Genomic DNA, 14,279 nt, shown 5'->3' with positions numbered 1-14,279 from the left:
GAAAAACTTTAATATAAGTTTAACATAACAGCAAATGTACAACGTTTCGACAAGGTTTTGTCATCATTGCTGTCGATGTATAGCAAAATACAGTTAGAGAATGGTCGACCCGTTCTTTTTTTAGCCTGAATTGCTACATTCATTTGTACATTAATCTCAAACATTATATTCTGTCCTGTAGTAAGCCCCCATCGACAATTGATAACTAAGCGGCAATCAGTTAACAGAGATTATTTTCTAATGATGAAAAACGCTCGTTTACAATATGCGTGCTTCTCTCTGCTGACTGTTCTATTCACCTTCCTACGTTTGTTGTCCTAAATAATGTCTGGCCTTTAGAAACGAAAAATTATTTACCGCCTGCTACAAAACGTACCAGAAAATCAATAAAGCTTGCACTATTCTAGCACATATCTAGAGACCATTTTACGGTCATTATATGCAGAATAATTTTCTGATGCATTAGCTGCATAAGAACTTTCAATACACCCAGAAGTGTTATTCAGTGATATTGCATCTTTAATATCACAACAAAGAAAACTTTTAAGAGTTTCAAAGTGTCGGAGATATATGAAATATTTACAAGCTATAGATTTTTACTTTTACACCATAGTTCCAATGTTTTAATGGGAGGTGAAAATATTAACTAATTCAAAATAACTTTTTCTAGTAGTCCTTCCCAACATACAGGTATTAAAGCACTAAACATATCGGATTAAGATTTTTAAAACATTTGTTTGTTCATTTAAATATACCTCGCTAGGGGAGATGCGTTTCTTTTTGCTTGATTTTAAAAATCTATTTTATTTTCATAAAAAAACCCTATAACAAACGTTCTTTATCCTTCTATGTGACACTATGTTTACCTATCACTTAAAGATTTTGTTTGTTGAATTTCGTTCGAAGTCATACGAGTGTTATGTACTCTTACCACCCCCAATTTTGAAGTGATAGACTAAAGAGAAGGTGGCTAGTCACCACCACCCACCACCAACTCTTGAGCTATTTCTGTCAGACCGAATAACGGGACTTGCCCGTCACTCTAATAACACTGCCAAGCCTCAAAGTGCGAAGCACATTTTTTTTTTTGCGGTGAATGGACGCGAACCAAGGAACAACAGATGCACACCAAATACTGTTTTTATTGGTAGTTTTATTCACGTGATTACAATCGGGTCTGCGCGCGTGTAGGTGTGTGTGTGTCTCTCACTCTCTGTATTTCCGCGTCCTTATCTCGAAAACTAATTAACTGATGAACATGAATATTTTTACAAATATGGGAAGTCAGTATAGGACAGTTTTCCCCAAATTTGTCCGGATGCGGATTCTAGATCACTTTGAAACGTTTTTTTTTATAATGGGGAGATAGGGCATTTTCGCTGTTTTCGGTTAATAACTCTGTAAAGTGTGATCGGATTTGCACCAATTTTCATGGGAACATTAAGGTTGAGACTCCTCATTACACTACAAAAAATGATCCGGATCGTTGATAATTCTGGATCTGAGAAGGATTTTGAATTTTCGAAGGTGAAATTTAACACCATTCAATATAAACGCATGCAATCTCGAAAAGGAGCGGCGGGGCGAGAGTATATATGCAATCTCTCCGATTGCTCTTGTTAGTTCTATGAATTATGTTTTCCTATCGTTTTTATTACCAAGATATAAAACAGACGTATATGGTCAAGAGGATTTGTATATGTTTCTTGATTGTTTTAAGTATTATGGCTTCTATCTGCAAACAAAATAATCTAACGATTAATTTTCAATGAATTATTATAAAGTGATGGGCGAAAATCAACCCATGCTAGTAATCAAATATAATAAAGAGTCCACCTGTAAGACTCCTAGTCTTGTGTTGTATAAGAGTAGGAAGGTGGGATGGATTTTGTATTACTCTGTGACAAGTGGTGGATTGAACTGCTCAAATTATTTTAAAACGTTCGAGAAAATCCCAGACGTTTGAACACGCGCACATCACGTTGCGTTAAACTTCCTTTAGCTGAACGACAAAGATCTAGAAAAGTCTAGATTAAAAATATAGCCTACAAAAATATGTAGATTGACATTCACATTACACCAGACGCATTTTGATGCATTTTTTTTTTGTATATATTTCTGGGATTTGATTGTTCCTGCTGTTTTAAAAGATTGGTGCTGTGCATGGCCTAGTGGTTAGTGTGCTCGAACTGTGAATCCAAGAGTTCATGGTTCGCTGCTCATTGCATCTTAAATACAACATACCTTTTCGCTCTGTTTAGGGTATCTTCCATACTATTCTAGGTCATCGAATAAGAAACAAGTGTATATTTCATTTCCCTTCTCAAGGATTGGATCACCACAAGCTGCTAAGTAGGAAGTGCTTAAGTTATCATAGTATCGAAACGATTACGACGTAATTTATTGGCTTTGCCAGTTTGGGAATTTACTCGTTTGATCTTTGCTGACCATTTTTGGTGGAGATCTAGATTTGTTGATGCTGATGATATTCGAAGAAACTATTTCTGCTTGACTCCTTTCAACAAGTATTTAAGCATCAGTAAACATGACGTCACCTTACAAATTGCACACTACACTTTGATTCACCATGCTGTAACTCACTACAAGCTCTTATCAAATAGGTTTTACAAGTCATCTCTGACAAAATGTCAAAAATACGCAAGCGTTCGTCTGAAATACAAACAATAATTGTGTATTGGAGGGAGATTTTTTTCTCATCTAAAAAGAGTTGGATAAAATATTTAAAAACATGAAAACAATACATGTTTAATACACTAATTAATTATTATTTTACTCACGTGTTGTTCGCGCATGTACATTTCAAGATTTTTTTTGTTTGTTTTGAATTTCGCGCAAAGCTACACGAATGCTATCTGCGCTAGCCGTCCCTAATTTAGCAGTGTAAGACTAGAGGGAAGGCAGCTAGTCATCACCACCCACCGCCAACTCTTGGGCTACTCTTTTACCAACGAATAGTTGGATTGACCGTCACATTATAACGCTCCCACGGCTGAGAGAGCGAGCATGTTTGGCGGAACGGGGATTCGAACCCGCGACCCTCAGATTGCGAGTCGAGCGCCCCAACCACCTGGCCATGTCGGGCAATACGTTTCAAGATAACTTAGGCTACTTTTAACTGGTATAAATTAAACACATGCAAATATGTACAGTGGTATTGTCAGCTAATCTTTCCTGTCAAGTTTACCTACTTTTTATTTTTATTTATAAGCCTGTAGCTGACATTGTACTTATCTTGCACGCCTTATGCAATCTGCAAACATTTTTGTTTGTATCTAAAGGTTCAGGTGCTAAATCTCTGAACCTTGTAAGGTAGTTGTAACAATAAGAAACATGATAACACACCATCATGAAAATCTTCCACTTTCCATTGTAGACAACTGTACATTATCAATTGTACTAGGTTAAGTTTTTGAAATTTACTGGAAAATGGAGAATTGCATCTGCTTACAATACGCATTCTTCATTTACTTTATTATTTCACGATAAGCTATGAAACATTCCAAATCTGATGGACAACCAGAGAATGAAATTTTCTAGTCACGCTACATATTCTCTGTGCGTTAATTGTAGGTCTAATTCTTATGTTCAAGTTCTCTTCTTTGGACAGTTATTGTTTGTTTGTTTGTTTAGAATTTCGCGCAAAGCTACACGGAGGGTTATCTGCACTAGCCGTCCCTAATTTAGCAGTGTAATACTAGAGGGAAGGCAGCTAGTCATCACCACCCACTGCCAACTCTTGGGCTACTCTTTTACCAACGAATAGTGGGATTGACCGTCACATTATAACGCCCCAGGGCGAGCATGTTTGGTGTGACAGGGATTCGAACCCGCGACCCTCAGATTGCGAGTCGAGTGCCTTAACCACCTGGCCATGAAGTTGGAAGGTAACGGGCCAAAGTATGAAGTAGGTATATCTCCCCTACACTGTGTGCATGTTGTTTTATAGAAAATTTAATAGTTGTTTTTTATTTTAGGTGTAATAACTTGGCGCCATCTATGACGTTAACTTACACCAAAGATAATAGATGCTCAATAACAGCAATAATGAGGAGTGAGAGGTTGAGAACCCGCTATTAACATGCCCCTTATTCCAAACTACTATCCCACAAAGTTTGGTTGAGGTTGACCCAGTAACTTAGAAATAGTTAGACAACGGACAAACAGAAAGTGGGTTTAGACGTTTGAGATCGGTCCTGTTAGTAAGTTTAAGTAGTAACATTCAGATTATGTGACACTTGCGAAACAGTGCTTCTCCTGAATGAAGTGGATTCTTTCGTTTGAATATGTGTTTCAAGTGTTTGGACTATAAAACAATAACTTTTTAAATATGTACATATTAAAACAGGGAATGAATACTAAAATCGTGTATAACTATAGTTTATACGTTGATAATTATTATTTTGTGTTTAAAATGACTGTCGTTGAACGGTTTGCTTGTTCGTTGTCAAGCATAAAGATACACAATAGGCTACCTGTGCTGTGCCTACAATGGGTATCGAAACCAGACTTCTAGCATTATAAGCTCCGACACTTACTCCTGAGCTACAGGGTGGGGGCATGTTTATCGGTATAAATGTACAAGTTGTGTATCTATCCACAAATTCTGATCAAAACAAGGTAATTACTTAAACCAGAACTAAACAATAGTTTGAGAAATAATATGTCGAATATCATAAAACAAATCGTAAGGAAATAAAAACTTATAATGACTAGAAGCTATTGAGGCCTCGCTGTTTTCGGTATTTTCAAAAACTTGTTTTACTGATTGTTCGCAAACACCCTCCTCTCCCCCTCCGTTAGCTCAGCGGTAAGTCTAAGGGATTATAGTACTAAAAATTAAAAATTTGGTAGAGCACTTTGTTGTGCTTAACAACACACACAAAAACAGGAGTAATTAAATGAATAATCTGTATTATAATATATTTAACGGAAAAACATTGTTAAGTTTACCATTTTTTACTAGTTTCAACAGAGTACTTGAAACTTTCGAAATCAGATTCTCCCACCTCCATCTTGCTCTCTTCCCATATATATATATATATACACACATATAAGTTTATAAATACATTGCTACTACAAACAATGTTTAATGCGTGAGAAAATGTAGGCTGTTTAGATTGCAGCTATACAGGCTTTGAAAGCTTGTATGGGTTTGTATTTATTTGTGTATCGATGTGAGGCTCAAAGACAATACTGGCAGAAGATAGATGAGAGTGACCACATTATACACGTTTAATCTCGATGACAGGCGCTTCAATCATGAAAAGCCCTTGGAAACCCATACATATTGTTCTTGTCGGGAAGGGATTTTGAGAACAAAATTCCTGACAGACTACTTCAGCCCATGAATTCATTTTTTTAGACGAACTAAACAGGGAGAGATGCCTGTATTTTTTATCCAATCCCATATATATATATATATTCTCTGTGTGAGCATTTCTTTGTTTTAACTATCAGGATACCATTACATGATACACAGCCAAGTTGCCATCAAAGATTTAATTCCTTTAGTCACGTGATGTACCCAAATCAACAAGTACTAATACACGATTTTCCGATTGAAACTTGGATAATTACACATAAAGTTTAATCTATAAGTAAATTAAGCGTCAGTACCCTAGAGCTTTAAACGTCGAGCGATAAAAGATCAACTTCAATTTGGTTTGCCAAGTATTTTTCCACTATTTCTGTCCAACATATTTCTGAATTATCAAAATAAACTGACGTGTTATAGGCCACTATATCCTATATCAAATATTATGGGTCATTCTATACCTTATATCGCACATTAGGGGTCACTCTATATTCTCCATCACATGTTATGAGTCATTCTGTAATAAAATAATCACTAAGAATTTATTTAGTTTCACTATGAAATAACTTGACTAATGGAATACTTGCTAAGTAATACAATATATGATTTGCTTAGAAATCACAAGATTTTAGCACATTTATAGTTATTTTTTACTTGGCAAAAGTGACATTTACGTAACCTTCCATAGCTTCATAATGTAAAGGAATATTGAAAGGCGTTAATTTCATCGTTTTATTTCGTCGCAAAATTTGCGGAACGTGTATATCTCCATTTCTTTGTCCCCGCTAATACATCTAGATAGTTTTGTGAACATGTATTTTTCCTTACACTAGTAATCCAATTTCCGAAGAAATGTTGCATACATCGACCGAAATTAAGGAAGCCGCCTCATTAAAGCCGCACTATGTCTAGTACGTCAGAAGTATCTTGTGGCCGCGAGGGATGCTGTATTTATTCTTATTTACTGTCTCATGTATTGACAACACATATCACCGAACTGTACGAGATGTGTCGCAGCATACAGACTGAATTACTTTGTACATCAAATCACGCAAAAACCTAAAAAGAAGTTTTCACTATACCGAGCTCGTTAACTTAAAGACACGCTCTATTCGTGCAGCACTCACACCCATTAGTGAAATTTTCCTTAGAGACGTACAGGTACTCATCTTTGCCAGGACTTGGCCTCACAGTACGTGGAGTTACCAAGTTTTCTGCAGGTTAACGGTAACTATTCATGCACTATTCAAATAGAACTTTAAAAAATAACGGAACTCGTTACTGGTTTTCAGAAGAAGAAGAAAGAAGCAGTTTTCCACTTCAAATTAAAAAAAAAAGAACCGGTACTGACTTATGGTGAGTACAAGCAGAATTTCACCCCCTTCACACGCCTATTTTTATGTAGATCTGTGAATCAAATATTTGTTCCACAACCATCATATGTGGATACTTAATAACTAGTATTTTGACTTTAAAAAATAGAATAACACGAGTCAACTTATAAAATATATAAAGTTCACAATACTGTTAATATACTCATTATCTATAGATACATGGGGGTGGGAGCCTCATTTAGGATGCGGAATATTATTGCTGAGAAAATGTGGGAATTCTTGCTGTAATGCACTCATGTCTAGGAACATTCTTAATACAAGTTTCTTGTTACTATTAGGATATTTCACTAAACACAAAGGCTGAAGCACGTTTACTGTTCTCGTTATATTAGCATAAGGACACACTTTGATAGGGTTAAACCTACCACGCCAACAAGCATTGTGCTTTTTGTTAAATCGGTCAAAACAAACAAAACAGTGAACTGTTTGGATTACTTGGTAACATTTTTTTTTTTTTGTAAATAAGTAACCATATTTACTGGATCAAGGAAATTGATTTATTTGTGTATTTCCATTTGGTGTTATCTAAAAGTAAGAGCTATTTAATTTAAATTTTCTTTTACAGTCTAGAATAAACATCTATCGTGTATTGATATCACTTAATAAAAATATTTAAATTATTCAAAATCTTTACATGTATACAAGAAGTAAACATCTTTAATTATTATCGTTATTGTTTTTCTAGATGTCGAGACAACACATATTTAGACGACCTGCCCCAGACCAGTGTGATAGTGTGTTTCCACAATGAAGCTTGGAGCGTCCTCTTGCGGACAGTCCACAGTATCCTGAACAGATCTCCTCCGCATTTACTTAAAGAGGTGATTTTGGTGGATGACTTCTCCGATATACGTGAGTCAAACGCAGATTTTACAAATGACTTTAACCGTTTGGTAATAAAATACTTGCATAATTGTTCACTGAAGGTCTCACAAAGGACATTTAACTGTTTGGTAATAAAATACTTGCAGAATATTTCACTGACTGATTTGTCATTTCTGGGCCTTTTTTCAATTACTTTTGAGTCTTCTGCATACAGTATAATAACATTTATGGGTATTAAGTTATGAATAACGAGATGTTGAAAAATTATATGTGTTTAGGTGGTGACGCAGTCAAGTCACACGGGAATAGTCTGTATAAATATGATTAGTCATTTTTAGTACATACACAAACATAAGTTTGTTTGTTTGTTTTGAATTTCGCGCAAAGCTATACGAGGGCAACCTGCGCAACCGTCCCTAATTTAGCAGTGTAAGACTAGAGGGAAAGCAGCTAGTCATCACCACCCACCGCCAACTTTTCAATTGTATTTAGCGCAGAGCTGCACAATGGGTTATCCGTACTGTGTTCAGTTCAGGGATCGAACCCAAAGTTTAGTATCATAGTTCCCAATGATTATCGTTGAGCCACCGAAGACTTCAGAGTTATTATAGTTTAGAATGAGATACCATATTATCTGGAGAAACGCGTAATTACACGAAGATAGCCATATGTCACTTAGCAGGAAATACATTTGTCAAACGCTTTATGCACAAGTTCTTTTCAAAACCTTTTACTGCACCTTCAGTAAACAGCCCTGGATCCCTAGAGTTTAAACTAGTTTGCTTAATATGATTGACTGGACGAACCCATGTGCACCAGTACTGGCTTTGTGTAAATATGATGCTCGTTATTATTTCCTTCCTATTCTTAATCTTACGTGTTGCATATTAGTCTAATTTTTTAAAAAATATATTCGGATGTAAATTAATACAAAAATACTTTATTTTCTACAAATACCTATTTTTAAATTATAAAGAGTGCCAAGTGCCTTTTTATTACTACATTTTGAGTCGAAATGTTTATCTAATCTGACTGAAATTAAACGCAAGCTGATTGCTAAAATGCATTTCTTGTTTCAACCCTCGCGAGACATGTGAGAGAGAACGAATTGCATATGTTATGTTAATTTGTTTTTCTAATAACGCATTCACGCAGTAACAGAGATCGTTATCGAAACGGTTAAGAAGTAAATAGAAACACTCTAATCTGCTACTGCTGTTGGTTCTCTTTATATGGCCAAAATATATAGACTTTCGACATAAAATACTCAAATTTTTCTTTACTGTAATCGTACAAGTATAAAAGTTTCAATTATGTGTCTAGTGAAGATCGAAAGGTCCAGGGTTCGAGATGCGATTGCACGCTGAACCCGCTCCGCTATTTCAGTATGCTGACGTTACACTTGAGACACATAATCGCGCTATTATATTAGGAGAAGCCACGTAATCGACAGGTAATGCTGATTGATTAGTTTCCTTTGATCGGCAGGTTTTCACTAAGAATGACTGTACCTGAACAATGGGAATTATTGACCTGACCATTCAGCCCATGTGTGTTTCATAAGGTGTGTTTCTAATTAATACTCCTAGTCATTATTAAGTGAAAAGTTTTACTTTCGTAGTAATATGTACCTTAGTATTAGAATCGTCGTCAAAAACGGGGCGAGCTATGTTTTACATTAGTTAAATTGTTTACCTTTTTCTTATTTCTAGCTGAGAACTTCTGATAAAACCCCAAATAGGCGGTAATGAATTAGAAAATATGCAAAAAAGTAAAGTCATATATTAACACTTGCGTAAGGAAGCACATTATGCTAATATCATACTAAGTTGGCAAACAACGATTTATAAGCACAATGAAGTGGTTAATTTTTTGGGAAAGGGACTGTCGAAATATGTAGTATGTTTCCCCCACAAAAATCACTTCATTATGCTTATAAGTCGTTGTTTGCCAACGTATTACCATATGGGAACATTTTTATACAGTTAGTTATTACCTGTATTAGCATAAACACCAAACGCAACGTTCATAAGAAGCAGAATCTCATTTTACCAAACAGTGAGCGAAACGTTTTGGGTTTGTTAGTGTTATTTGAAGGTTAGAATATAATCAGAGGCATAAATCAAAGTTTATTGTTTTTTAACTTCATATTTAATAGCATTAAGCCAGGCTTCGAGTCAAACCTTATATTACTGAACAATTTATATTTCTATCAATTCGGTTGATTCAGTTCTATTAAGATGGTCAACATTTTACATAATGATTTGCCTCAACTAAAAATGTCTCCTTTATCGGCCGTAGATCTACAGGTGTGATGTATGACAATTCGTTACACCGTTTCGAAATGGAGTCTGTTTACATCACTAAAACTCGATGTTCTGCCACAACAACATTTTTACAGGGGTGGCATCTCAAAAATGTCAAAGTTCACAGTTTCCCTTCATCATCATGTATTATAAAATCAGTTTATGACTTTTCAAATGTAGTTAAAAAACGAGTGACTTTTTTTATTAAACGCAGTCTGGATTGCTAAGATGCAACTTTTGTTTCAAGTCTTGTGCGGCATGTTGAGAGAGTCAATTACACATATAATGCTAATTTTTTCCCTCTTAAAGCATACGCGTATATACGCATATATATGTATGTACGTTTGTTTGTTTTGTTTTTAAACGCAAAACTACAAAATGGGTTATCTATGCTGTGCCCGCCCATCACGTGTGTTGAAAGCCGGTTTTTAGCGTTATAAGCCTTCAGACTTACTGCTGAGCCACCGACGTGATATAGATATCTGAAGGCTTATAACGCTAAAAACCGGCTTTCAACACACGTGGTGGGCGGGCACAGCATAGATAACCCATTGTGTAGTGTGTGTGTTTGTATATAATGTTATGTTGCACTTTATAAATGATCTTGTCGATCAGATTTTTAAAGCAGTCGTTGAATTTGTAAATAAAATGTTTTCACTTCTAATTATCATGAACTCTAAACCTATCTTAATTGATGATGTAAAATTTTATACTTTACAAAAGTGATTGATGTCAGTTTGGAATAATTGTAATCGAAAAGAAAATTCTAACTGTAAAATAATAATAGTAACAAACATACACAGCGTGTAAGTATATAGCTTTACTTAATTTTCAGTGATTTATTGAAAGTTTATTTTTTAAATATCCATCTTATTGTATTGACTAAATTCTGTATATTTTATCTAATTATAGCTGCTTGTTAAAAATGCAAATATGATTTTTAAACTGTAGTTAAAAAATCGTAAGGTAAAATATTTGTTTATTCGATCTTTCCTCATTGTTAAAAATGTTTAAGAGTTAAAATTCTGTATGTAGAGGCGATTGAATCCCATTTTCAGGAATGGAAATTAGGCCTTTTGACGTGTTTTTCTCTCTTAGTTTTATAAGGAGTATATAAATGTACTGAAAGTTTTAAGTGAGTTTAATGAGTTATTATAACAGTGTTACGAATATGTCCATGCTACAAACCACTATTCCTGTTCTTCTGTTTTCGAGAACCACGTCCTTACGATATACAATATTCATACTGTTTTGTTTGTGCTATGATAGACTTTAAACTTCCTAAAGGAAGAAATATGAACGAGGTCCTAGCCCCTAATATACTTTCCAACGGGAAATAATTCAAGAGGGTTGCTAGCCTAAAAGCTACTTGTCCCTCGATGAATCAGCGGTAAGTTCGAGAACTTACAAGGCCAAAATACGGGGTTCGATTCCTGCAGTGGACATAGCAGATAACCCAATGAGGCTTTGCTCTTAAACAAATAATCCAAAGCTAAGTTACCATAGGCACTTACCTTTGACAACTGTTACATGACAACTATGCAGTGGTATTTTCAATTGTGTTTATTTGTCGTACAGTAAGTAGATGTAAGGTAATGAGAACTTCAGCTAATATATTTCTTTCAATTGTGAAACTTGCTGAGTTGTGTTTGTGTGTGTATGTGTGGCAGCAAATTTAATAACTGAATTGATTACATATATAAGCCTACGGCTCACTGAACGTTGTATCTTTACGGTGGTGCCACCTTGTTGACTTCCCAGCGTTACTTGGATAGTAACAAACAGTTTATTTTGGATAAACCAGTGAAATGCCTTAGTTAGCAGAATTTTGAGGTTTTATTTTTTTTCTTACATAGGTGGTCTGAAAATCATAAATAAAGATTAAGTTTGTCTTAGACTTCTGGAGGTAAACTGTGCCAGGCGTAGCCAGTTGTTTAGAGTGTGAGGCTAGAGATCATAAGGTCCAAGGTTCTAGTCAAAATATGCTGCTGAATACTTTCGACACTTTCAGCTGGTGGAGGGGGTATAATGTTATAAGCATAGTCTCTTAAACGGCGTGTGCTTTTAGTTTGTTGCCCTCCTAGTGGTCAATTGTTTTAAGTTATGGAGAGCTAAGCTTAAACCAGAGGGGTATCTGACCTAGCCCTTTAATCCATTCGTCACATGAGGTTGAATGAAAATGACAAATACCTTCTTTGAAACACAAAACAGCCTCAGAATTTTGCATTTAACTTGTTTTTCACTTTTCTCCAAGCTAGATAAATAAAACAAAGTAGCTAAGTGTGATTCTCCAGTACCTTGTCACTCCTCTTATAAAAAAAAATTAATAAACTGTTATTGCTACTTTGCGGGTATTGAATCATTACAAGTGACAACATTATATTTCGTACATGTCCGAGTAGAACCACAAACAGTTCACACAGTGTTAGACTCGAGGGTTGACGGGGTAGATGCTGTTTAAAAAAAAACACGTAATTTTTCATATTTCTGTCTGATTTGTTTTCTGTCATGAACAGTTGTGTTGGATAGTTTAAATTCTGCTACTTTATTTCCGTATTGTGTAATCTTGTATAGTCTATTCACTACTTTCTGTGGGAGTCTAAATCTGGTTTCACACCTGTGTTTATCATAGTTTTTCTTTTTATTTTGACACTCAATGTTTACAATTGTTACAAAACTGCTACTTATTGGTTTATCCATTTTTGAGCTTTGCCTATGTAGACAGTTAACTTATTGTGTATTAATAAACCCTCCAATACAAATTTTGACTTAAGAAAATAAAGAGTTGGTTGATTTTTTTGAGACTTTAAAGGATCATAACAAGCGGAATTAGCCAAATAGATAAACTTAGAAGCAGTATCGGATTTAGATAGGGTGCAACCCATACAATTATATATATGGGCCTCGAGCTCCAAAGAAAGAGCCTCAAATCTGAATCACCATAGTAAGAGAACTTCCAACATCACAGTATTGCAGGGGGGCCTCAAAGGGCCTAAATCCAGCCCTGTTTAGAAGCTTGCATTAGCAAATTAGTGTATATTAGTATTTCAACCACATTAGGTCCGCCATATATATTGCCGACTGTTCGTTTCGCTCAATACAGGATTCATTAGACCAGCTGCGACACAACAAACGTAATGGATATGTCGGGCATAATGTGGTTGAAATACAATTATAAACTCATCTTCTTCTTGAAAACCCTAAGAACTGAAAAAAGAGATTGTCGTTTAAAAAAGGTACAAGCCTAGTACTGATGTCTTATGACATGTATAATAAATTATAATCATTTTTTTTCAGCTTAAATAAGGCGTTCACACCTTAATTGTTATGACTAGCAGAAACGCAGCCCTAGGGGCGGCTATTCATGCTAGTATTTATTAATCATCTGCTTGTGTGTATTGAGACATAATCCTTATCCTCTCAAGACTTTCACCTTCTGATCCGGCAGCTCCCCGATCATATTCATTTTGAGACATCTTCCTCAGCCTCTCAAGTCTTTGCTCTTTCGATTCTGTAGCTCTTTTAATCTTCATATATTGCGACATTTTTCTTAGCCTGTCTTCTTTTTGCCTGAGACGTTCTTGAACCCGTCGTTCCTTTTGCCTTCTTGCTCGTTCTCTCCTTTTATCACCATCTTTATACTTTTTGGCCTTCCTGTCTTGAATGGCTTTCTTTGGATCTTCTTCTTATAAGTTTAAAACACACCCTAAGAATGCAGAAAAGTTTTTAAACAATCAACATTTCATCTCTGCATCAATATGTTGATGTTTAAAGACTTTTCTGTAGTTTTGGTTACGTACATAGATACTGACATACATGTTACGTCCATTATAGTAAGTTAGTTTTGGTTACATACATAGATAATAACATACACTCCACATCTATTATAATAAGATAGTTTTGGTTACATACATAGATACTGACAGATTATTATTGTTAGTTTTTATTTAGCTGGAAGTTAGTAGTCGAACATAGCTCATTACTTGTACTAGTAACATAAAATAAAGCACAAAACTAGCAGTGGTAAGAATACGTTGTAGAGTGATATTTTAGTTTTATATCTAAATATTTGGTTTAAAACTGCTCCAGTCGTTACTGGAGTGTCATACATTTACTGTTTTTGTGACCTGACAGGACTCGAGTTCATGATGCTGGTACAGCTTGCTTGTGAGTTTATTCTCAAAGAAATATAATATCGAAATATGCCTAAACGTTTTGAATAATTTCGAGGTTTAATTCGAATTGATTCCGCTGTTATAGAGTCCTGTACTTTCACGTTTTTGTTTAGCCGTCTTGCGATTTTCGTTTTCACCCCATTGTTGTCGTAATTTGAAAATATTTTATTATAAAAATATGTTTACTTTTCCATCACCACAACCTCCAAGTTTAACGAGTTTCGAACTATGGATGTAGATTCAT

General features: G+C 35.2%; 1 protein-coding gene across 2 annotated transcripts in view; it reads left to right on the top strand.

Moving 5' to 3' along the window:
- Nucleotides 1-14,279, top strand: part of LOC106457103 (putative polypeptide N-acetylgalactosaminyltransferase 9) — a 122,822-nt gene that overhangs the window by 73,133 nt on the left and 35,410 nt on the right. For both annotated transcript variants that reach the window (XM_013916485.2, XM_022382914.1), the window contains exon 3: nucleotides 7,415-7,581. In XM_013916485.2, coding sequence (XP_013771939.1) covers nucleotides 7,415-7,581 — 167 coding nt within the window. The remainder of the gene's footprint in view (nucleotides 1-7,414; nucleotides 7,582-14,279) is intronic.

This window comes from Limulus polyphemus, unplaced genomic scaffold (genome assembly GCF_000517525.1).
Source record: "Limulus polyphemus unplaced genomic scaffold, Limulus_polyphemus-2.1.2 Scaffold292, whole genome shotgun sequence".
In the NCBI taxonomy this organism is placed as follows: domain Eukaryota; kingdom Metazoa; phylum Arthropoda; class Merostomata; order Xiphosura; family Limulidae; genus Limulus; species Limulus polyphemus.
Note: the sequence above shows the minus strand (reverse complement) of the source record. Positions and strands in the feature narration are given on the sequence as shown.